Here is a 25,081-nt window from a genome sequence, read left to right on the forward strand (position 1 = left end):
TCAGCTTTTGCTTCTGTTTCCAGGAGTTGTGTAATTTTAAATCCCTCCAACAAGATTGGGCATAGCCACCTATATTAAGATCGCACAGGCTTAAACCTCACCGTTTGTGCTTTTAACCCTTTGACCAAGAGAGTGATGGGCTGATACTTTTGGTAAGATTGGTTCAGATGGTTTTTGTTTTGCCTTTGCCTTCTTGTGAGCCCGAGATCCAAAACAGACTGCAGAAATAATCCAGTTTGAGACCGCTTGAACTGCCCTGGCTCAATGCTAGGGAATGTTAGGATTTGTGGTTTTGTGAGACACTGAGCCTTCTCTCAAGAGAGCTCTGCTGCCACAATAAACTACAATTCCTAGGGTGGCCTAGCACTGAGCCAGGGCAGTTAATGCTGTCTCAAACTGGATTATGTCTGCAGGGTGTTTTGGACCCAAGAGAGTGTAACTTGCCCAAGGCTACTCAGGCTGAGTAAGAATTCAAAACCTGATATCTTAGTGTCCTACTCTAACATTCAAAACTGCTGCACCATGCAGGCTCTATACCAGAGCCAGGTACAAAACTTCAGTGGTTGGGTGCAATGCAGTGGATATGTATGAAGTTCTCAGATTTGAAAAACTCAGATTTTGTAAAATTAAGCATTAAGGCCCATCTAATCCAGGGACAGAGATGTTGGAGTGCAACTCCCATAATCCCTTTATCCATCTAAAATCAGACGGACTATACTTTGGAGTCCATGCAGAGCTCAGGAAGGTATATTTTGTCACCAAAGGGAGCAAACCAACCTTTCACAAACAAATCCACTCCCAGACTCATCTGAAGGGAATAAGAAAGGCTTTTGTACCTGGCTTGTACCTTTGATTTGAACTGACCCCTCCAAATCTTTTGTATACGTTAGACACTTAACAGTATTTAAGAGCAGGGTGTAACATGAAAAATGTATAAAACAAAGGCTGTTACTCACAGAGAAGCTTTTTCCTTCCTATTCAGTGTACCTCGAGCGGCTCTATCCTAAGCTTGTTTAGTCTTGTCCCACTAAATTCAAGAGGACTACAGCCTTGGAAAGCCTTCTACAGGGAGCGCTGTAGGGATGGAGCTGTTGCTTTCTTGCCTGCCTTTGTGGACTTGTGCCAAACATCTATCTGTAGTTTAAAACTGGATCCTCAAATTGATGGGGCCTTAATGATCTCAGCAGGGCCTTCCTTGCTTGCTCTTACATTGATAGAAGCCCCAGAAATTGAGACGGAGGGAATTCTGAAAGGCAACCTTTCTTAGTCATAGGATCATAGAGCTGGAAGAGACCCCAAAGGCCATCCAATCCAACTCCATTCTGCCATGCAGGAATACACAAACACAGGGACTGTGTTTAAAAGCCTCCAAAGAAGGAGACTCCATATCTTCCACTGTCAAATAGTTCTAAATGGAAGTTCTTCCTAACATTGAGGTGCAATCTCTTTTCCTGTAATTTGACTCCATTGCTAGTCTCGCTAATGGTTTGACTGGGATCAGCAGCCCTTGAGTTTCTCTCCTTCCAGATGTTATTTCCATCCATTGCCTTTCTACCTGGTTGCGATAGGCGTCCCTTCATCACATAGGAAACGTTTGGTACCCAAACTGGTTTTCTCTGTCCACACTCCAGACGTAAGCAAACGTAGTAAAAAAGACACAGGATGCAAGAGAGCAGACGACACAAGGTGGAGCGTGCAACTTGGTAATGCACTGGTTGTATCTTTATTGTTGTTGCTGTTGGCTTTTTTTTTTTGTTCACCTCGTTCACTAACAGTTCGGTGGTGCAAGGTTACCATACACGTAGTAGTTAGATAATAGTTATCTGCATTGCACACCTAAAGGCTATACAGCAAAATGGATCAGAATTAGTACAAATACATGAACTGTATTTACATTTTGTATACCCAAGCTCCAAACGTCAGATATATTTACAAAATGGAGGGAGGAGGGTGGGGGAAAGACAAAAAACAGATCGGTCAATTCGTCAAAGATGTGTTTTACCTTCACTGGGATGAGAGTATTATTGTTTTGGAGGGAGGAGTGGCGTCTGTTCCCAAAGGCCATCTATATTGTACATTTCTGGCGCAGGGGTATGTATGTATGTATGTATGTATGTGAGAAAAGGAACTGATTTTAAATACATCAGTGAATTACTCCAGACGAACAAAAAGGGATGTATGCAGAACGTGTGGCATTTAGGTTACTAATAAATAGGAGAAAACAACAACAACAACTGTTTTGAGTGTGCTGGAACCATGCAACCCTCTTGAGCCTCTAGTGGTTGCTCTAGACCTCTCTGGATGAGGGCACTGAGCCAGCAATACTGAAAAGTAGGACAGCCTTTTCTGGGACGCCCAGAGAGAGACACAAGTGCTTTCCTGCAAAACCAAAGAGTATGGCCTTCAACAAATGCCAGCGGACATTGCTGGAGCGCTTCAAGTATTATAGGACCAAGTTGGGTTGTCTGCACTTGGCATTCACAAAGAGGCTCCTGGACGCCCCCCAAAAAGCAAAAGTAAAAAGTCAGTTTCCTCCCGCCGCCAATGGCTAACGTTTCTGTTTGAACAAGGAAGCACAAAATTAGATACATTCCTACCATATATATACATAAAAAAAGAAGAAATACAGATGGGACCCTGGAGTTAGGATCAAAGTTAGCCACAACAAGAGTCATCGGATACTAACATAAAGTGAAGTCCTGTTTCGGATACATTCAACAAAACTCAGAGCAGCAACATTAGTTTCCTTCCCAGTCTCTCAAAGTAGCTGGTTAAAATAAAAAATGTTTAAAAAGCAACATAACACAATCCAGCCGGCCCTTACGCTGAGGACCGTATGTACCACTTGATGCATAGGCAGAGGAAGCATTAACCCTTGGTCACATAAACCAAAGGGGCTGCGTTCAGCCCCACAGATAGCCAACTTTAGTGTACAAGTAAACTACAAATGCATAAATAGACATCGTTCTTTAAAAAAAGTTAAATATTCCCTGTAAATGGTTAAGTCATAAAGCAGCAGACAGGAAAAGCTTTGCTTTGGAACGCCACAGGAGATCTGATAAAGGGGGGAATGAATATTGCTACCCACCGGTTTGGAGCCTGCTGGGAAACAACTGCTTTCCCCCCTTTTCCCTTTACTTGAAACACTGGCCAGAAGAATTAAAGTGCATTCCTTAAAAGGGAGGGGGGGGGGGGACAATAAAAGATTCAAAACAGCAAATTAAGCTACCACATCCCCATTGCCAATGCTATTGGTTCTGTCTGGTCTTTGAAAAGTCCTCTCGACTCAGATAAGCTGCAATTCCAACCCAGGAGAGGGAACAATGCCAGTCTCCAATCATCCTTCATGCTTGCGACCCATGCTCCATGGGTTGGCTGGCCCAGGGCATGGCGGTGGCGGCAGGCTGGTCTCCTAAGAGCTGGCTGACTCTAGGAGAGCTACGTCCAGCCAAACCAGCCACCCTTTGTTGGGTTTTCAGAAAGAGAGAGCAGATTCTCGGTCCTTTGGTTGGAATCGCAGAATGCTTCAGACTGAGATGTGGTAGGTGAGTATTCCCTACTCGCTTTTGGCAAGGGAAGGGTTAGCAGAGAGATATTTGGCCGAAGCGTAGCCATGCTGGAATGGGCAACAAAGGAAATCCAGCTCAGGAACAGATTATGAAAAAGGAATTCACACTGCATCGCTTTTAAAACTGTTTCTAAAGCCACCAGCTCCAGAAACAGCAAAGGAAGCAACGGCTCAGAGCAGACACTTGTCCTCCTCCCTCTGATCCGAGCTCCACAAACAAACCAATCCAAGGTGACATGAAACCGGTGACCTTTACGCAACACACTGCCATTAATTCCCGGCTCTGAGTATACCTTAATGTTCTTGGCCCACGGACTTAAGAAGAGACCCTTAATGCTTATACATAACTCCTGTATTTATAGTCCACTCCTGGGCAGTGAGCTTTCCAAAGCAAAAACTTTGCAGACGAGTTGTGTGCCACATTTTTAAGAAACAAAAACACAAACAACACATAGACAGTTTTATCTTAGTGTGCCCACAGTCCTCATCAGAAGACCTCCTCCAGGGTTCTCTGGTTTCACAGATTGCCCACCTCTGCTGTCATCCAAAGGTGGCAGCTGCAGTGACTTAGAGCTCTGCGCAAAATCTTAAATCCATCATTCAAATCCGTCGCAAAATCCACTTAACTTCTGAACCAGCAGCCTCGGTTTGTGCACAAACACGCCGGCAGTGCAGAGTGTGTCCATTGGATAACAAAAGAAACATGAAGCACCGTGCTGAGATGTACACAATCAGACAAACACAATGAACATTCAAACAAAAAATACATGCACAACCGTGTCCTGTTTCATGATTTGGGACCCCACACAAAAGACCCACAGAAAGTGTCAAGAAGTGTTACAACCTAGATACCTGTTAGGTTTTTAAAGGTAAGATGGGCATGTTAAAGATAGTCACACCATCCTGTCCCATTTGCAAGGTCCTTATTTCTTCCCTGTAGAAGTTGAAATATCATTTCCCAAAAATGCAGCGAGGTTGCCGTTTTGTTGTCAACTCAGGACCTCAAGCCAATGAGTTCTCTGATAGGAGATGATGAGTAGTTTGAACAGAAGTTCACTTTCTGAGCCGAAGCATCTGAGATGTCCCCGAAGGTGATGGATGGAGAGACATGTGCAATCGTCTCTGGATACAGGAACCTGAGGCTGAAAATGCTCTCCCCAAATGACCAAAGCTTTTTCCACACTCAAAGTGAGCCACAAAAGTCAAAGTAGGTTTGACAGGGTGAAGGGAAAGGAAAAAGATGGCCCCTCAGAAGAAAAAGTAGACTAGAACATGAATTCACTTCACAGATGAGAGAAACTTAGAGCAGAGGTTGAAAAAGCATTTGGTTAAGGCCCAGTTTGGACAGCAAGATGAAGATGAGGTCAACCTGTGGCATCCCACACCTCAGGTATGCTTTTCATATAACATATTTCCCTGCATTTTGAAACCTAGCACCTCAGGGGAAAGGGGTAAAACTCTGGTCTTCCCATGTTTGGAGAAATCTTTTTTCTATGGAATGAGCACCCATTCATCCAGTAGCCTAACTTACAATCTGGATGTTGTACACCCCAAATGCTAGTTTACTGTTATCATTATCATCACTTCAGCCAGTGTTTCTACAAACTAGGCCTAAGAGACAGCTAGAGCAAGGGCGTTGGGTAAAGGAAAGCTGGCACAACATGGGCAACAACAAGACATCTAGGTGAAATTAGCGGTTTCATGCCTGCAGAAGCACAGCCTGCTGCACTATATTTGCAATCCCTGGGTAGGGAGAACCATAAGAGTCTCAAAGAGTTGTGCCTACATCTTAAAAGCTTCTCTCCTACTCAAGACGCACAAAGGACTGAAAAGAGACAAATGCCTAATCTGCATGGGCACATATGAAATGCTCTTTTCCACAATGGAGAGGGGAGAAGGGATAGGTAGCTCCATTCTGTTTCAAAACAAAAGACAACAAAAGAGATTCAAACAGTTTTCCGGCTCTTCTTGGTTTAGCTTTAAAGCCTAGGTGGTTTTGGAGCAGCATTTCTAAAAAGACGATTTCTGAGTAAGTGTCAATTGCTTACAAAGCATCCTAAGCCAAGGGAAAGGCAAAGAGGAGAAGTGATGAGGATTAACTCCCCACCATTATGTGTATTTATGTTAAACTCTCCAAAATATTATGGGGAAACTCTTCTAACGGACATGATTTTGGCCAAAAAAACCCTAATCCCTCAATAGGATTACAACCACTGTGAATCTCAACTTCTTGGCATTCCTTCCCTGAGCTCCAAAGACACCCTTGTCCTGAGTAGCTCCAACCGAAAAAATGGAGGGCAGTGTGTGGAGGACTTTCAGAAATCTGTTACACAACTGGCTGTCTGCACCTTCTTGAGGTGTTACAGGCCTCTCAAACATAGTTGAAAGCCAGGCTCTGCTTTCTTCCCTTCACTCGTCTGCTGCTTACTTCCAGAAAAGGAATGAAACTGAGACTTCATTTGGGGTCCTCCACCTCTGTCTGGATCTCAAAACTGTGCCTGGCAACAGATACTTCAGAGGAACAATTTCAGCCCCAGCTGCTGCATTAAGCAACATGAGAACACACAAAGGAACTTGCTTGTCTATGTGGATTCAGCGCAGAAGGATCCTCTGCTTAAACTGCAAGGATTGCATCTGGATAATGCCTGCAGGGTGCCGAGTCCAGAATGGGCTACATCTCTTCAAGTGACACCAATGGCAGCAAATGCCCCAGGGCTGACGGCTGTGAAATTGTCAAATCCCTCAAGGCAACTCCAGCAGCCTAAAACAGAGATGCAGCCTAAAATGTAACTGGTTGAAAGCCAACATGACACAAGCCAAATTCACTGGCAGCTCCACTGTACAAAGGAAGATGCAAGGAAGCTTGGTCAAACCTACACTGGATACAAAGAGCGCAAGAAACTTTGCCTTGAGAGCAGCAATCAGGTTTTTTCCAGATCACACCAAGCTGAGTGAAAAACCAAAAAAGGAAGAGTCCAGAGACAAAAGACATCACATTGAACAGTGCAGACGAAGGCGACTGGATGAGGACCCAAGTGCCCCAAGAAACAAAATCAAAATGGTTTCCCTTCTTTTCGAAAAGTCGTGCGCATAAATTGGAACCCCCACCCCCTACCCCTTTTTTCCCTATTGTTTCTTCCTTCCATTTGGCCACATGCTAGTAATAGTATTTTCAGCACAGGTAAAAATGGAAACCATCCTCAGACTGATAAAGTGGAGAGGCAGAAAGAGAAGAAGGTTAGAACAATTGGATTAAGTGCTGAAGAGGAGGGCGTGGGCGGAGGGGGGCAAGGAAAGATGAGCCACAGGATTACATACAAGAAAAGAGAGAGATTCAAGAATCACAGAGAAATGAGAGGTAACGCTTTATCTATATCAGAAGGCGTGTTAGAGGGGGGCAAGGTGGATCGGGATGAGAACCCCCTCGTGGACTCAGTACTTCAGCTGTCCCGAGCGCCTTCGGGCAAGTTTGGACCTGCGTAGGAGAAAGAAAGAAGAGGAGGAATATCAGCATTTCCCTCTTGCCAGACAGGTCCTTGCTCTTCTCTAACATCTTGCCTTCTTCCAGCTCTTTCCTCACCTCCCTGGGCTGTATTCCATTACTACGGAGGTAAGCAACTGTTGCACGTTACGCGATCGCCTTGAAACCAACCCCAGATTACAATTCTAGCCTCTTAATCCCAATTAGGAATGTATTCTGCCTGCCCAAGGTGAGCACTGACTTCTCTCACACAGCAGACCATGAGGCAAAGGCTTCCCCATCCATCTGCAGGGCAAACCACCCCCTGCCTCCTTCCTAGCAGGCATTGGCTCATAAATGACACCATTTCGTGCCTCTTACCGTATCGTGCCGGCGAGAAGTGGGTTGAAAGCGTATAGCCAGTCATTCATGTCTTTGTCATTGATGGCTTGGAGGAGGACGCCACGGTGTCTCGTGCACACGGCAAAGGTGTTGGGTGTCTAGAATGTTTCAATGACCACACAGACAAAAACAGGCCTTTCTCTAAATCTCCACTTAAAACAGAAATTTGTAATGCAATTTGAAAAGGTTCCTTCCCCATCAGCCAAGATCTGGAATCAATTGCCTCCCCCACAACTTACATTTTATATGTGGATGGGATGATGATGATTTTATTCTCAGTGCCCCTTAATCCTAACATCACTTGGAAACAGGCAGTCAAGCCTTGGTTTGAACAAGCCAACGCTCATAAGACTTATTCTTGAGATAGTCTAAGTGGGTCTTGCAACAAAAAGTTGCCACATGGAGTGCTCCTGTTTGGGTTCTCTACTCTTAATGCATTTCCCCTTCTAAACATTGTTTGTACTTCTGCACAGTCCTTGGATGTTCCCCAAGTCTGGCTCCCACAACAACCATTTTGTGAAAGGACAACAATCTTCTCCCATGGCAACCATTTTGTCATGGTGTTCTGTCCAAAATTCAAAATACCAAAGGGCTAAAAACACCCCCCCCCCTTATCTATCTATCTGGAGGTGCTGCCACTGACCTTCACCATGGCCTGCTGATCCTCGCTGTACTCCACCTGAGCCGTGGAGAGGTTGATGATCCCTCTTTCCACAGGGTCCTTGTCGCTGTTGTAGATGAAAACGTAGGGGCGGCGGACCACCACAAAGTGCTTAGCCCATGATGGAGAAAGGGGCTCCTTGAAGTGCAAATATCCTTTCTTGGAGACCACAGAGCTGTGGGCAAAGCAAGAGCAGGAGAAGCATTCAGTGCACAGGGCCAAGCTGGGAATGGATCTTGAAAGTAACCCTGAGGAAATTGCCCTTTTTGTGTTTGTGGTGGGGGAAGAATGCAGCACCCCTATCCCTCAAAGGACTAGGTCCCTTCATAAAGCTTTGCAAACCTAAATCATCTGCCACCCTCGGCATCTTCATTAAAGAAAGAAACTTAGTAGGCAGGCCAGACCAGTCAAGCTAAAAGGCCCCATAATGGAATTATCAGTGATGGTATTTAAAATTAAATATCATTACTTAAAGCATGCAGATCCAAACTCAGCTTCAAGCAAAGCAAGGGGCTGGTTCAGAACAGGTGAAATCAGAAGTTAGGACATTTTGGCCCTCTCAGTGTCACTCTGTTGGCTGCATTAACTCAAGCATCTGGGGAACCCTAACACCCAAGGGCCAAACATACACCACTTCTGCCTGTGTGGCAACATTTCACTCATTTACCATTTGAAACTGCCCTGCTTCAAACTGTCTATTCTGAAAGGCAGCCATTCTCCAAGGTCTCCAGGAAAGGAGGCTCCTTCCCATCCTGACCTCTCTTATCCAAGATCTACCTCTTTCTAGGGGAGTTCACTTGGGTTGGGGGAGTGTTGTTTGCATGCAAAACATTCACTCTGAGGTATCAGCATTCCCCAAACAGAAGAAATAAGGAACTATGCATTATTTTCTAATATTTATTTTTTAAAAATGCAATTCAAATGAAAGGGAGCAAAAGATTTTTTTTTAAAAAAACCCACTGCATCCAAATCCAGAAAACAGTGGTACTTTTTGAGGATTTTGGATATTATTGTACTGTGTTATATGGCCAACATGGCTACTCCTGAATATGTTTCCTGGAGAGCAAAGTCAGTTCACAAAGGACCCTAGTACAGTCATCGTCCATCATCATCATCATCATCATCATCATCATCATCATCATCATCATCATCATCATCATCATTGGTGAGCAATATAACATGACTAATGGTTCTTTATTTGATGTGTTCATGCCCTCTGCTGGTCACACATTACTTATATCTGAGTTGTACACACTTGACATTTGAAAAACCTGTTAGTTGTGAATGTTTGAATGGCACTAAATCATATCCCTGTGACACGCAGTCTTCTCCCAGCCCTACCAAATGCAAAGCGACTTAATATTCTAGATTTTGAAAGTAAACACTAGCCCTGCATTAACTCAGTGGTCTGAAGATCTCACTGCTTTAGTGGTACATATATCCTGTACTCAACATTTCTGTCCAGACACTTTTTTGAAAAGATTGACTGCTTACATTCATCCACTTGCTTAGTTAAGAGACAGAGGGGAAAAAAAGAATACCATAACTGGCCCCCCCCCCCCCCCCCCCGTTTTAAAGGCAGGGTTTCTTCTACTTTGGCTACAAAAGAGGGTTTGAGCAGCTGCTCAAACTTAGAGGCCCTCACCCAGGTCGGATTTCCTCAATGTCAGGAACAAGGTTCAGGAACTCATTTTTGCCTGCTCTAGCCAGGTAAGAAGCTTCAACAGGTGGCATCATTGGGAATGGTTCCCCTTCTGGACCAGGACTGGAGGCACGGGAATTTGCTTCGGGGGTCCTTAGGTTTAGAAACAAAGAAAGAAAGAAAGAAAGAAAGAGGAAAGGAATCAACACTTCCATTTGAAGTGGGAGAATGACATCACCTGCCCAGGACCCCTTAAAACTAGCCTCCTGCCTCAAATGGAGTGGAGGATACCATTTTATTAAATGTCAGTTGGCTTCCATAGTGAGAGAACAGAGGGAGGGTACCACTTTGTCCACTGCCTCTGGCAGCAAAATATCTTTGTCTGGCCTTAGGGCATGGAAGTGAAGAGGCCAGAGGGAAACAGAAAGGTTCAGCAAAGCGGATGAGGACTGCATGTTGTCTACTGAGTGGTGGGAGTGCAGAAAGAAGCTGCCCAAGAGCTTCTCCTGTCAGCAAAACTCACTTCTGATCCACAGAGTTGCATCTTGAATCAGCCAGCGACGGACAGGTCGAGGAAGGCGTGAGGGTAGCGCTGCTGAAGCTTGAAACTGACGGGTCTCGCCCAAGTGGAGAGATATCGGACAGCTAGAGATTGGAAGTAACCAACGTGGGAGTCAGTTACCCCTTTTTAAAAAACAGACACCTCATAGAGAGGGCAAAGAAACAATTCCATGCAGACACAAGTGTAAGCTGGGGTTTCCCCTTCAAATATTGCATATTTACCTTACAATCACTGATGCTGTTGTAGACCTGGTTATATTCACGGTTGAACGTGTGAGTAAGAAGCTGCAGGCACTGAAAATAAAGAAATGGTCATCTTTTGAGAGTATGTTAGCTGTGGGTTGTGTTGGGAGTGTCTTAGTCATGAGCAAGCTTGGTCTTTTTGGAAGACAGGTGTATGAAATATGAACTTAAAACAAAGACACTGCTGTAGTTATGTACCTTGGTGGCCAACTCTTTCTCCCGATCCACCAGGCTCTCAATATCTGTCGAATCATACCCGCTGCTTTCGCTGGGCGTGATGGCACTCTCAAAGGTGGTGGACGAGATCTGGGAGGAGATGCTGGTGGAGGTACTGAGGGTCCCGCTGCTGAGGCTGGGGGACAGCGAGTCACTCAAGGACTTGGGGATGCTGTCCCCTAGCTTCTCACGCAGCAGCAAGAAGTGACGAGTCTTCTCAACCTGAGAGGAAAAGGAAGGTGGTCACAAGGGATGGCACTTGTTGGCACAGGTGAGGAAGTCCCACCCTGTGGGCATAACTTGGCCCATGTCTCAGTGGAATCTGATCCACTTTCCCCTAAGCAAACTGAGTCCCAAATGGGGAAGATAAGCACAAAAGGGAGGAATCCAGCTAGCATCATCTGGCTGGGAAGGTGAGCCAGGTGAGGAAACAGGGTTACCGCCAATCAGAAATCTCTGGCTTCTGGCATGTTTTCTTCCCAGTTACAGAGGGTGCTTATTCCAAGGAGACCCACAATTACTTTTGGAGACTACATCCTTTCTTGGTTGTAGTCCCCAAAATAATTTTTCCAACCTTGGGTCAGATCGCCCGACACCTATTCTTTGATGCTCTCCTGTAAACCCCACCTCATGCAGTAGCTCCAGTTTCTCCAATTCCCACTGGTGCTCCAGAATGAGGCTGTCCCCTCGGGGCCTCCAGCCTGCCAGATTCTCTTCTCCCCGGACGTAGGCCACGGAAGTGTCCAAGACTTTCCTCCTCCTCCTCTGCATCCCTGAAAAAAAAAAAGCCACAGGCTTCAAGTTAACAGCCACCTAGAAGGGATCTATGCCAGCTATCAGGAAGTAAAGCTGCAACTCCTCGTTCACCCCAGGCAAATAGGAAGGGTGCCACCATGTCCTTTGCTTCAGGCGGCAAAATGTCGTGTCCCTACGCTGCTTAAATGGTGGCCTTTCATCTGGACACTATGCAACAGCATGCATGTCTTCTAACCACATCTGCTCAGTCTTTTTTTCCTGCCATGTCTCCTATTTTAGTGTACAGAAAACTGTAAATGGCTCAAGTACTTTCGCAAAAAAGCAAATACTGTACAAAAATATTGTCTAAGTGTCTCGATCTTATGCATAGACTTTTATATTGTGTATTTTATTATTGTTGTACAGTACATTCCTATGAAATCTTGAGAGATAATTTGTGGATATTTGTAAATAAATAAATGTGGTAAAGAGATAAACTAATAAGTTCCATAAAAAGTTGCATGCTTAGACATGTTGTTATTATTAATATTAATGTCATGATTGTTAAAATTCCTTCCCTTCAAGCAACTCATAATAGCACACATGCTCCTCCTTGCTGTAAACCTCACAACAAACCTGCAAGGTAAGTTAGGATGAGAAACAGCAAGTGGCTCAAGATTATTTATGTGAAGATTTGAACCTGGGTCTCCATAGCCCTACTCTACCATTCTTACCAGGATGCCATGCTGGCTCTCATTTATGACTGTTACCTCTCATTTATATGAGCATGCAGAACATGGCTGCTTACCTGGGCTCCCCGTATCTGCCACTTTGCACAAGCTCAGCTCATAGATACCAGTTACACGATTTCTGTTTCCAGACAAGCAGAGAGAGAACACAAAATCAACGTCTCAGAAATAATGTGGGCAAAATCACAGTCTGTAGAAATAGCCTCATCCTTCATGAACCATCAAGGATTGGAGAAGTCAGTTCACACAGTCATGTCTTCTAACAGATTAGACGGCTGTGTGAAACTACCACAGTCTGGTCTTTGCCTCTTTATCATGTCGACCCAAAACCTGTATCATTAACTTTTTTATTATAAAATGATGAGTGGGAAACAATGTGCCTCCCATGTGCAAATTTCCCAGTGCAAAACAAACACAATTTCTTGGAACATCAAATAAACTTTGAACATCAAATGCCACAGATTGGATCAGGGACTTTCTGCATGCCTCTATGCCATGCCCTCCTGCCTCAAATGTTCCCCACATCCAACTCAAACAATATTTTGAAACTTTATTAGGAGAAAGCCACTGCCAAGCTGACTTTAGTCCACAAACTACAAGCACGATGGCTTCCAGTCTGTATCTCTTTCTGCAACCTGCATATATAAGGCAAGATAACTTACGAATCTGGGGATTTGGAATAACCGCTGCCAAAGAGGCTGCGCAATGAGCGAGGGGGAGAGATCTTAGCATCTCGTGAATAGAAGACCATGCAGATGTCCTTGGTAATGACTGCCGGCTGGATGCAGTGGTCCAGCTGAAAGGAAGAATGGGACAGACATTTGTCAAGATGTTTCTCACCCTCAGTTAAACCAATGGACCAATGAGTAGGTCTGTGATGTCTCTCTGCAGTTCTCAGAATCCCATAGCATTGAGCCATGGCAGTTAAAGTGATGTCAACCTGGAATATTTCTGCAGTGTGGCTGCCTCAACACACTCACCTCAAGGTAAGCTGAAAGTGTCATGTAGATCTTCTCTCCATAGGGGGTCACCCGGTTCAGGAGAAGGGAGTTGTGGAGGGAGCTGTCCCAGACAGCCTCAAAGCGGTAGAAAGTTCTGAAGGGAACAGGACAGAGAAGTCAGATACTGATAAGACCCACAGAATATACTGGGGGGAACCCCTGGCCAAAGCACCTTTCCCAGGATCCCAGTTTACAAAACCACAGGGAGAGAAGGGTTTTGCTGCTACACCCTCAGCTCATGGGTGCTTTCATGGATGCTCAATGGATGCAATACTATGTAGTCCCTAATTTAGGAGTCCTTCCTTCCAGAGAGTGGCTGTCATTCTGGGTTAAGGAAGCTAAGAGGTGGCAGCCAGGTACCACACAAAGCAAAGAATCCTTTCCCCAGAGAATGGCTGTCACAAGAGACTAAGGAAATAAAAGGAGGTGGCAGCCAAGTTCTATATACAGCAGCATGCATGGCCCAAGCCCAGTTTTTTAAAGGCACCCATTTGGGCACGGTACCTGGGTATCAGCAGCCCTTAACAGAACTATTTACTCATACACTGAAAAACTCTGGGGGAAGCCCCATGATTTTATCAGTGCTGAGGATTCTTCCCTACAAATCCAACAGAGATTTTGGGAGCAACTTTTAAAAGTACACAGGTCTATGCCTTGGCATGTTGCAAGAACATGGGCATTGCCAAAAGAAGAAGGCTGAAGGATTAGAGAAAAGAAGGGAGAGGGCAAAACACAAATGCAGAAAAGCTGCAAAGCCAGGGTGAGAAAATTCACAAGATCACTAAATCCTCCTAGGCTACCAAGCACAATAGAGATTGAGATTGTTGTCGAGGTCTGTCTCCCCCAGACACAAGTGAAAGCAGTTGTAAACTATAAAACCTGTTCCTTGGTATGAAAGACATATACTCAGAATGAAAGCAATGTCAGCACAGGCATTTATTCTCAGCACCAGAACGGAAAGGAGCACACAGGCCTCCCATACAGAAGACTGCTACCTCTTACCCAAAAGGTCTTTTACTTAAGTAATATAATTTAGGGCTGTCAGGAGTCATTTCGTTGCTGCTTTGGTTAAACAGCAGGGAAACAAAAAGTAATCTTCTTACTCCCAGCCATCAGAAGTCACCCAGAAGTCCTAACTTAGTCTTCTGAGCATCTTTGTCCTCATACCATCTATTTCTACTAAGTAGGTAGAGAGAGAGAGAGAGAGGTGGGAGAGATACTGGTCCTTTCTGCAGTTTCAAATAATAGACGTGGGGGAGAGGAATAGGTGAAGTTAAATTGTACACACAAAGTTCTGGATTAGTACCATGGAGATGAGCAAAGCAGAAACTAAAGCAGAAACTAAAGCTGTTAGAGAAAGAAAGAGAGGGAGATCTGGAGTCCTATCAGCACAAGTGTACAAAAAATGGGAACGACCAACTCAAACTTTCACTACAGGACACAGGCATTCTGGGAACAAGAGCCATGCAGAAAAGAGGGAGAGACAAGCAGGGAGCCAACTTGGGAATCCAGCCCTGACAAGTATGCCAAGAAGGCAAAATGAATGCTGGCAAAGGGTAGACAATCTCCCTGGTGACAGGGGCTTTCTCCTTGTCCCTAACTGTGCCACCACATCTCCACTTTTCCCTGTCAGTGCCCACCACTTATGCTGGCAAGCAAAGCCAACAAGTGGTGACACAAGACACCTTTACACCATACGCTGGGCCTGTTCTCACACCTTCGTTCGTAAATCAAGAACACTGACTTTCTAGGGCAGAAGTTGGTTGGCTTGGGGGGGATATATATATATATATGTATGTATGTATGTATGTATCAGTATTTATAATTTATATCCTATTGTTCACCCAGCATAGGATCCAGAGCTTCTTATAATGATTTAGAATAAAAGTTGGCTTACATCTTATTTTACCAAAGTTTAAAAACAAATGAACAACAATTCTGTTTAAAAGTGCATGTTCAAAATCAGTCTAAAATACATTAAAACCACTAACTGAAAAGACACCAAATAAAAGTGCACCACTTACAAGCCCCCTTCTGCCATGTGACTGAGAAGCAAATGCCTGCCCAAACAGAAAGGTCTTTGCTTGCTGGCAGAAAGAAGGCAGGGAAAGATAGAGGAGAAGGTTAGGAAAACTCACAAAGGGTAATGTCAAGGCATTGTGGAAGGGAGAAAAGGGAGGGATGCATGGAAAACAAGGAGGAAAAAAGAGTCTGGGAGTTTGTGCTTCTGTTCGTTCGGAGAACAGGGCTTTCATAAACTCCAAGGAACGGGAGAGGGAGCCAAACACGCCAGGATATTTGCTAAAGACTATTTATTAGGGGAATGACATAAAGCATTCTACTCCTATGGCAGAATCTTTATGTGCAAAGGAAGCGAACTGAAAAATACCTAGGCATATCCTTATCAAGGAAGAGCCTGTGAAGACATAGAAAGCTTTCATTAGTGCAGCCCAAAGCGAGAACAGCTGAGAGGGAAAAGAAAAATGCAGACAAAAGAGCAAACAAGCGGAACGGCCAAGCAGCAACCCAAAACTACATTTGCATGGAATGCACAGACTTTTTCAAACAGATTTTTTAAACGTACACACACAGCGACACACCGCAAGATGTGTATCCCATTATTGGTATTTTCCAACTGTATTGCTGTCATGTATCCCCCTGAAAGCAGAAGCTACTCCCTAGGCCTCCCCGAAACAAAGAATAAATTAACTGGACTACTGTCGGTGCTTAAGGGGCAGCATCACACTGACAAGATGGGAGCACGCAGCTACTTTTCTCTAATACAAAAATATGGAAGGTACAGAACAGTAAATAAATAAGCTCCCTGCAGTGTGGCCAAAAGAAATCTGAAAGGCAGCAATTTGGTCCTACATTCCAGGCTTGCTACAGAAGTTTCTTGAGTTCAACTCAATACAGTGGCAGGCCCCAAATGGAGGACAATGTGGGGACCACCTATAAAATCTGACATATATCTTGAGAACACTGTTCTGCCTAAACCACAGGTTACAGCAACCTTTGAGCAGCCCTGTCCAACCTACCGCCTTTCAGATACTTTGGACCACTAGTCCTACTAGGCTCAACCACCACAGGCAATGGTCATAGATGATAGATGATGTACTTCAGCACATCTGGGAGGCTACCAGGTTGGGGAAGGCGGAATTAGATGTATCCTATCTGGCAGCAAAGTCACCGTTAGATCTTCTTACCTGTTAGAGCTGTGTGAAATTCTCAGATATTTTGCAGAGATAATATTCAGAGATAAGATTGCATCCACTGCGCCATCATCCACTTCCGCTTTGTTTCTGATGCGCCCTGAAAGGGGAAGGAGACAAAAGCAATACAACAACAACAATAGGAGGAGGAGGAGGAAAAGAAGAATAGTGTATGAACATGACAAACATTTTCCAATGTGGCAACTTGAGAGGTGTATTTATCAGAGGGATGGTACTAGATTGGAACTGAGACTTGGTGGCCAAGCTTCACAAAACCTTCAAACCAGGTGAAACAGTCCTAAGAAAATCCCAAAGGGATTCCTGTGGTGAGAGAAGAGATAACTCAAGGGAGGCAGGAGGGAATACTTACCAACCACTAGCTCCCTCACATCTTTCCAGTGCAGCTCATTTCCTTTCTCATGGATAATTGTGACAGTGATCCTACGTTGTATTCCCTGAAGAAATTAATACAAAAACAACAGAGTCCTATTTGAACCCAGTTAAATCCAACATGGTAGATGTCTTTCTGCTTATGCAAAGAGCACTTGGCTGTTTAGCTGATTCTTAAAGGAACTGTAGTACCTGGTGAAGCAGGAATGTTCCTTGGCAAGGCAATCCACTTGTGTGGTCAACAATAGCAGGAATGTATCTGAAGGGAAGAGAGGAGGACACAAAGCCCAGATTAGAGAGGAGTTTCCCTGAACGTTATCTCCTTCCCTGCATTTTCCAGCCTCCTGATCTTGCTTTTAGGAGCAATTCAGAATGAGTGTCCTCCATCTTCTGCATGATAGGCTCCATGCTGTTCAAAGACAACTCTTACATCTTCTCTTTACCTTCCTTTCTCAAAGCTAAACACACCTAGTACCTTCACCTATCCCCCAAAATAGATAGTTTCAAGATCTCTCATCACCCTGGCTATCTGCCAGTGGGAGAAATTCCCAGGAACCAGAATCCTGTGCCCTGTTCCACAGCCTAAAGGAGTTTTTTGTGGGGATCCAGTGGGATTGGAAAATCTTCTGCCCTTGCTGACAAACGGTGTTTCTCATGTTAGTCAAGCATCCCAAACTATATGGCAGAAACAAGGCTGAACTTACTCTCCAGTTGGCTCCAACTCGCTGATCTCAAACCAGACAAGGAGATCGTATTTGGTCACACTCTGTCCCAAGCTGGGCTTATTCACTGTATTAAGCTTGGTAGCTGGGACTGTAAGAGGAAAAAGGCTTAATTAAAAATGGTAATGTAAGACACACAAAAGTCTATGATTAGATTATCACAATAGTCCTAGAAGGGCCTAAAAACTGTGCAGCCCTGGCCTTTCATGGAAGCGTCAGTGCTCTGTGAAGTATCATGGTAACAGATGTGTTTGGACAAACATGTGTTTGGACAATCATTGCTTGGCTTCAGAAAACAAGACACAAGGGAGTCTTTTCTACATCTACATTTCTTCCTTCCTTTATCACATCCAAAACCAAAGCTAATAGATTTCCATTACATGCGGCAAGGAGAGAAGCTTCTTCAGATCTTGATAAACTACTACTGCTCCCACCATACAGCATCACTAGCCAGACCAGCTAGGACTAAAGGGCAATGGATTTCAACAGTGTCTGGAGCACCTTGAGCCTTGGACTATAGCTTCCAGCTTCATCTGACCTGGAAAAATGCAATTACTGCATTTGGGACAAAGCCAGGATATTAAAATGATTTCAAGTCATGGTTTATTATCCTAGTTTGTTCTGAAGATGCTAGCAATGTTTTTCTGATTTAGATGAAACATGAAACTGTAGTTTATTGAACACCTGGTGGTTCAAATCTTGCTAGCCATGTTTTTCTATTTTTGATGAAACGTGGAACTATAGTTAATTGAAGACTTGTTCCAAAGCTATTAATCATGGTTTATTAGATTGGATGAAGCTATAGTTTGCTGTAGGCTCTTTGTTTTAAAGCTGCTAACCATGGTTTTCTGATGTGGATGAAACTATAAGTCATTGGGTATTTCTTGTTAATCCAAGACATGATCATCTGAACTGGGCCAGCATTTGGAGAGCAACGAAAGCCAATGGCCAGGGCTGAGGTCTGGGGAAAGGGCGGCAGAGGGTTGTTCCTACATCTATCATAGACGGAACTTGACTACTAACCATCTCGCTTGGGGAACCGCTCAGTCTGACAGCTGGGGATTGGCAGAAAGAGAAATGGTGGCAGCTGGTCGGCCCCATCCTGGAAAGCTGCCACGGCAGAAGAGGCAAGCACGTTGGCATGCTCGGAGAACGTGTTCAACACATGCACGTTTACATAGCCAGACATGAGATACCTGATCAACTCAATTTTTCTCTCATGGTCTGGAAAAGGTGGTGGGAGGATGAGGGTAAGAGGAGAAAAGTGGAGGCGTGGGAGGAAGTATGAGGCAAGCAGGCAATGGCAGGACAAGAGGAGGAATTTGAAGAGGGGACAAACCGAGGAGATGGGATGGGACAGAGAGGGAGAAAAGAAAAGAAAAACAGAAGAATTCAACATGCACCATTGAAAAGGAAACAAAGAAAATCCAGGGATTGTTGCAGCAAGCTGAGGGTCATGAGTGTTACTGAAGATGGAACAACGCAGTTATGTGTAAATAGAACAGAGCTCCTCTTAGAAGCAGACTGAATCATTTGCTGTGATCAAGACAGCTGCAACCTCTCATCCCGAAAGTCATTTTCTCTAAAGCAATTTTTTGCTCTAGGATATGACTGGAGGGAGGGACAGATCCCTCCAGGCCCACAAACACACTCTTGCCTACAAACAACCACACAGGCCAGTTGTAGCAAAGCTGCTCAGCTCCCTTCACTCACCCTGAGCCTAGATGACCCACTATGTTGAGCAGGTGGGCTACAAAACACCTTCCACAGATCTTTTCCCCCCTACACTAAGCTGGGGAAAAAATCTTGGGGAAACAGCTGCATATTCTTTCTTCTCTTCTTGTTTCAAAGTATGTAAGCTAATAGGATGAAGAGAGTGTTCTTACCTGGTTTTGAGAGTGGCATAGGAGGAGGAAAGTATCGCCGGGAAGGCTGTGGAGGGCTATGGAAGAAGAAGGCAGTTATTCCACTAGTGAGATCTCAACCCCAGTTGCAACTTCTAAAATGCATTTATAACACTAATGAAATTATCATAATTCAGTATAGTGGAAGTTTGCATTGGTGTCTTGCTGGTAAACCTCTCAGGGGCAACCAACTGGACACTAGACAGGCCTTTCTTGTATGCAACATGGCTGCTCTTATGTTCTACAGACTGTTCTCAGTCTAACCACAGTATTATGGTGGTGACTATCATATCCTTCTTTTCTTGAAAGAGAGAGGAAGAGACTTTTCAGTGTGCTGTGCTATTTCTATTCCTGGTCTTTTTATCAGATATGTTTCAACGCTATGGGTAGTTTAATTATATTTTAAGTTTTTCTACTTTTTACTGGTATGTGCTTTTATATGTAGCTCTGTAAGCTGCCCTAAGTCCCAGTTCTGAAGAAAAAGGTGGCCAATATAATACAGAGAGGGAGTGATGTGGATAACTGTGCCCTTGGGGATTATTAGCAGGTTGGGTAATGTTTGGTCTTCTTTCCCTGCCATACAACATTCAAATTCAAGTACCTGATAAGATCCTGTCCCTGCAGATGGAGTGGATGTTGCTGATAGTGTCCAAAGACTTCAAATACTATAGGCTTCGTCTTAATATATTCCACAAAAGATTCTGTCACTTCCACGGAAATCTAGCAGAGTAGATAAAGGACACACCATCAGTCTGCCTGTATAAAACTACAGTAGCTGAGAAAACCATCAGTCACACTAACCAAAGATGGAAATGCTCATGGAATATCGAAGTTTCTATCTACCACCACCTCCCATGTTCTTAAATAAAAGTTCAAAGCCATGGTTTCCCCAAAGCATGCCACATTGAGAGGCTGCTCACACTTGGCTCGCTTTCACTTACATTCTGGACATGATAGAAACCCAGAGGAGTTCCACGGCCGTTGTTTTTGAGAGGCTCAGTAGAAAAGGCTTCGTCGTGTCTATGCAGAAAGCTAGGGCAACAAGAAAAAGCCACGTTAGAAACCTTTACGGTTTTAGGCCAGGGCTACTTAACTTCTCTTTGACAGTCTGGTGAAGCCTACCTGTAGGATAACACTGAACCCAAACATATCACCCCAATACTGCTGCTGATGCTAAAGGATGTCTCCTGATCTGCTACATTACTGAGAAGAACTGCCACTACAGATATGTAGGTCTTTCACAATGCTACTGAATCAATATATATTCTTGTTGCTCAGGGCAGGTACTTACTTGAACTGGCAGAAGATATCCGCATATTCCGGGAGGATCCCACTGGCTTGCAGCACTGTCACACGGAAAGTAAATACACTACCCAACTTCAGATGATCACCAACCTCTTCGGTAAAGCCTTCCATGGCCATCTTGCCATCCAGCAAAGTGGTAGACTTCAGGTCTGGGAGGAAAAAAAGCAGCAGGTAGAATTGCTCTGTGAAGTGCTTGGACATCTTGAGACTGCGTTCACAAGAAGTTGCTCAAAATCACATCTACATTTCCCATGACGACACCATACCTTCCATGATATTGCCAACATCCTCAAAAGTTGTACTTATGTGCTCCTAGTTTTCCCACCTGCCACTATCCCCTACAAAAGGAGAGATCCTGACCCTGTGAGGAAAGCCCAAATTCTGAAAGCTATCCTCTTTGATATCCATGTTTAAATATGCAACATATGGACTTATCAATCATTGTCCAGTATCTCTTTGTCCTCAGTGTGACCTAGCCTAAATCCTTCCCAGAAGCACCAAATGAGATTTTCCATTCTCGCCTGCCCAAACAATTTCATCTTACTCACCGAGGTCATTTATTCTATTGATTTCTTCAGGAGGTGTGATGACCTCTGAACTCTGTCCCTGCCCTTCCACAATTCGCAGTTCCTCCAAGGACAATCCAGAACGGGTCATTGCAACTGCTGAGAAATCGCTCTAAAACAAAGGGGGGGGAGATCTATGAGTTGAGCCTCTTGTCCTCATTTTATGGTCGAAAGAACACAGTAGACACTGGTTGATACCAAAATTTGGTTGAAGTTACCTTATTAAAATATTCATTATCGAAAGAGATCTTAGCCGTTCCAGACTGCCGAACACCAGATCCATAGTCAGGGGCTTCTTCATCAGCTTATAAAAAATAAAACAAAAACCAAAAAATGAGCTAAAATCCTCAAATGAACAAACAAACCTCTAACTAACTGAAGTTATCCCTTAAAAAAAGGTAAACTTCAACCATTGCTTTATGATGGTTCAGATCCACTGAATTACCCTGACCAAAAATAATTTTACAGAACTCCAGATATCATCATATCAAAATCAAACCTGTGTCACTCTTTTCTGAAGGACAGAGGAGGAAATGCTAAAACTGATGTGCTTCAGATTCTACCAATGCACATCAGCAGTTGTCTAGATGCACTCTGGGAGCATACAATGAGCGACGGTCCCACAGTGCATCAACCACTTTGCTGGCTCCCCTACACAATAACATAAAGGTAGTTGCTTGCTGAATATGGCTATTGCAAAAGTGGTCAATTCTACTACCACTTAGGCCAGTGGTTCCCAACCTTCCTAATGCCGCGACCCCTTAATACAGTTCCTCATGTTGTGGTGACCCAAACCCATGAAATTATTTTCATCGCTACTTCATAACTGTAATTAAATAGGTGTTTTCCAATGGTCTTAGGCGATCCCCATGAAAGGGTCATTCGACCCCCAAAGGGGTCCCGACCCACAGGTTGGGAACCACTGACTTAGGCAAATGTGAGCTCCCACAATCCAGTGGCCATGCTGATGGGAGATGTAGCCTAACCCTCTGGAGACCCAAAGGTATCCCAAACCTGGAGTAAGCGCAGCACCTTACCAGCTATAGCTTGGACAGCCACACGGAGAAATCCGCGCACTTCCCCCTTCTCGCTGACCACAGCTACTCTGTGGATGAGCGGCACTGGATAGAGGAGATTGCTCAAGTACACAAATGCCCTGGCAGAGTGGAACAAAAGAAGGAAGAAGAGATTATAACCCAGTACATACATTAGACTGACATTTATAAACCAATACTTGCAACTGGCTACCTAAATGGGCACAATGCTGTATACATTTGGCTCTGCCATTCCACACAGGATGGCACTCGCATGTTCAACTCACAGCCAAGATTTGCAGAAAGGTATAATACCTCAGCTAGCAGCTCCTCAGGAATGAATTTAGATAATGTGATGTTGGTTTATCAAAGATGGTTTTTGAAATGAAACACAGCCATTAACATATTGGGTTGAGCAAATCTCTAACAATTCAGATTCATGGGTGACAAGGGCCTTTTAAAAACACTGTAAGTACACCATATGAAGGACATAACAGGCAAGTGTTAAAACATTAGTTTTTCTTCACAATGTTATTCTGAGCAGGCAGAAGCCCTTTGGAGGGGATCAGATCTCTTGTTTCTGTGCAAATTTCAATGACGGTACCCAAACTGCGAACTCATCCCCGCAAACATTAGCTTGTACTCCTTAGAAGTTCATGTCTCCACATGTCTCTGACATGGCATGAAATAACATTCATTTCATATTTTGAATTGTAAAGAATTAACCTGCAAGCAAAAGGAGGGGAACTAATCCTGTTCCCATTAATGTGTCCAAAAGAGATTCAGTTTATTAAAAAATTGCGTGTTAATTTCAAATTGTCATTCCCCTTCCTTACTGTCACTATTTTACTAGGGCTAAAGCAATATCAGGGAGGGGGTCTTCTCTGCCACAAATGACTACATTTAGCCATGTGTGGCCATGCATGCTCAGAAACTATGGACTAGTATCTTGTAAAGATTTATTTGCTCCTTGCCCCACTAGATGGAAGTTTCCTGAAATGAAAAGGAAGTGAGTGATGTAAAACATAAGTTGAAATTATTAAATATGTATACTATAACAAAAATGTTGACAAAATGGCAGTACAACAAAAAAAGGATTAAGAAAGCACTAACAGCAACACAATGAAAATATGAACAGAAATAGCTGCAAATCAGCACTCAAATAAAGCAATGAGAATCTACTTTTTTCAGTCTGCTCAGAAGAAGTGGGGACACAGATGCTGCCGGGAGAGAAAAAATGTGTTGTTGTGTTTGTGTTGTTGTTGTTGCTGTTTTTTAAAAAAGGCACCACTGCAACTCAGATGTCATTTTATTTCCCAGCCGAGGTTATAGCAGGTAACAGATTCCAGAAGATGTAATATTATAATCTACACCATTGTAAATATTTGAGCATCTGCTTTTCATCACTATGAAACAGGACTGACAGCTAACATTTTCCTCTACTTCTTCACCATTAACTGTTAAAACTGCATCCAGATATATAACTCTTACAACTTAAGGGAACAGCTCCCAAAAACTGAGACAGTGGGTGCAATTCGGATTAAGTCCTGGTGTCATGGTTTTTACTCTTATACTCAAAGGCTATGCTGCTTCTGGAACCAAGGAGCAAAGCCAACCCTTTGCAAACTGGCTCCTTTGTACTCATGGACTCTATTGTGGACCATGCCAAGGAATCCTAACACCCTCCGCTCAGGAAAATATCCCAGCTATTCAAAATCCACTTTATGTGATCCCTGAGCATGCCATGCTGTCCTCATGTGGCTATGGAATTTCTAGTTTGTTTTGTTGTATAGTTGTTTGTTCCAAGGAGATTTGCTGTCACCTTCCTGTGATGCTGAGGGAGTAAGACTTGCCCAGTGTCACCCTGTGAGTTTCCGTCACGGAGCAGGAATTTGAATCCTTGTCTTCCAGAGTCATAGTCCATCACTCAAACCACAATATCTAACACACTTTCTGCTTCCAAATATGGGATGTTCCAGAGCCATGCTAACGTCTATAGGACTGACGAAATCCTTTTAAAAGCCATTAAAAACCAAGGCTAGGAAATGTTATTTCCAGATGTTATTGGACTGCAATTCCCATCACCTCTAGCCTGCATAACGAATGATGAGTGAGGATGGGAGGTGCAAGCTAACAACATCTGGATGGCCATCTTTTGTCCCTCCCTGGGTCTAACAACCACACTATATCTCGCAGTAGTGAATTCTATACATTATTTATGCGTTGAGTAGAAGCAATAGTTCTTTGGCCTGCAAACTAAACATCACGGAAAGAGCAGGGAATCTAGGCTTTCTGAAGAGGACACAGCAGCAGACTGAAAAAGGGGGAAAGCTACATTAGCAGAAAGATTGGTGAGGAAAACATTCACAGAAAACCAAAAAAAGGAATTAATAAAATGAATGTGAAAATCTGTATCGAAACACAATGACAAACAGAACTCAAGAGAATGATCATGATGGCTTTTTTGTTTTCTTTAGATAAACACAACATCAAGGGCCAGGATTTCAAAGGGGGAAAGCGTGTTGCAGAGCTTTCTTTTCCCACCTCCTTTCCGGCTATTTGCCCAGCCGAAAGAAAGAGCTGGGATGCTAAAAACCGTCATGCTAAAAAGGAGCCAGCGGCAGGGACTAGCTCTATTACTTGGAGCCACAAGATGGCAGGCGACACACACTGAATACATTGCCTTTGCGCGGCTGCAAGGAGCCATGGG

At 43.9% G+C, this 25,081-nt stretch overlaps 1 protein-coding gene across 12 annotated transcripts in view; it reads right to left on the reverse strand.

Annotated features, from left to right (window-relative positions):
- Window positions 1–1,687: 1,687 nt before the first annotated feature.
- KIF1B (kinesin family member 1B) overlaps window positions 1,688–25,081 on the reverse strand; it is a 100,730-nt gene continuing 77,336 nt past the window's right edge. For all 12 annotated transcript variants that reach the window (XM_042479417.1, XM_042479414.1, XM_042479407.1 and 9 more), the window contains 22 exons: window positions 22,375–22,493; window positions 21,556–21,641; window positions 21,320–21,449; window positions 20,758–20,920; window positions 20,408–20,498; window positions 20,068–20,186; window positions 19,449–19,504; window positions 17,545–17,653; window positions 17,033–17,099; window positions 16,821–16,905; window positions 16,445–16,550; window positions 13,218–13,332; window positions 12,900–13,033; window positions 12,297–12,358; window positions 11,381–11,526; window positions 10,736–10,975; window positions 10,517–10,588; window positions 10,257–10,378; window positions 9,737–9,886; window positions 8,074–8,266; window positions 7,410–7,528; window positions 1,688–7,043 (listed from right to left, as the gene is read on the reverse strand). In XM_042479417.1, coding sequence (XP_042335351.1) covers window positions 7,001–7,043; window positions 7,410–7,528; window positions 8,074–8,266; window positions 9,737–9,886; window positions 10,257–10,378; window positions 10,517–10,588; window positions 10,736–10,975; window positions 11,381–11,526; window positions 12,297–12,358; window positions 12,900–13,033; window positions 13,218–13,332; window positions 16,445–16,550; window positions 16,821–16,905; window positions 17,033–17,099; window positions 17,545–17,653; window positions 19,449–19,504; window positions 20,068–20,186; window positions 20,408–20,498; window positions 20,758–20,920; window positions 21,320–21,449; window positions 21,556–21,641; window positions 22,375–22,493 — 2,527 coding nt within the window. In that variant the 3' untranslated portion in view covers window positions 1,688–7,000. The remainder of the gene's footprint in view (window positions 7,044–7,409; window positions 7,529–8,073; window positions 8,267–9,736; window positions 9,887–10,256; window positions 10,379–10,516; window positions 10,589–10,735; window positions 10,976–11,380; window positions 11,527–12,296; window positions 12,359–12,899; window positions 13,034–13,217; window positions 13,333–16,444; window positions 16,551–16,820; window positions 16,906–17,032; window positions 17,100–17,544; window positions 17,654–19,448; window positions 19,505–20,067; window positions 20,187–20,407; window positions 20,499–20,757; window positions 20,921–21,319; window positions 21,450–21,555; window positions 21,642–22,374; window positions 22,494–25,081) is intronic.

The sequence above is a fragment of the Sceloporus undulatus genome, chromosome 7 (genome assembly GCF_019175285.1).
Source record: "Sceloporus undulatus isolate JIND9_A2432 ecotype Alabama chromosome 7, SceUnd_v1.1, whole genome shotgun sequence".
Classification (NCBI taxonomy): Eukaryota; Metazoa; Chordata; class Lepidosauria; order Squamata; family Phrynosomatidae; genus Sceloporus; species Sceloporus undulatus.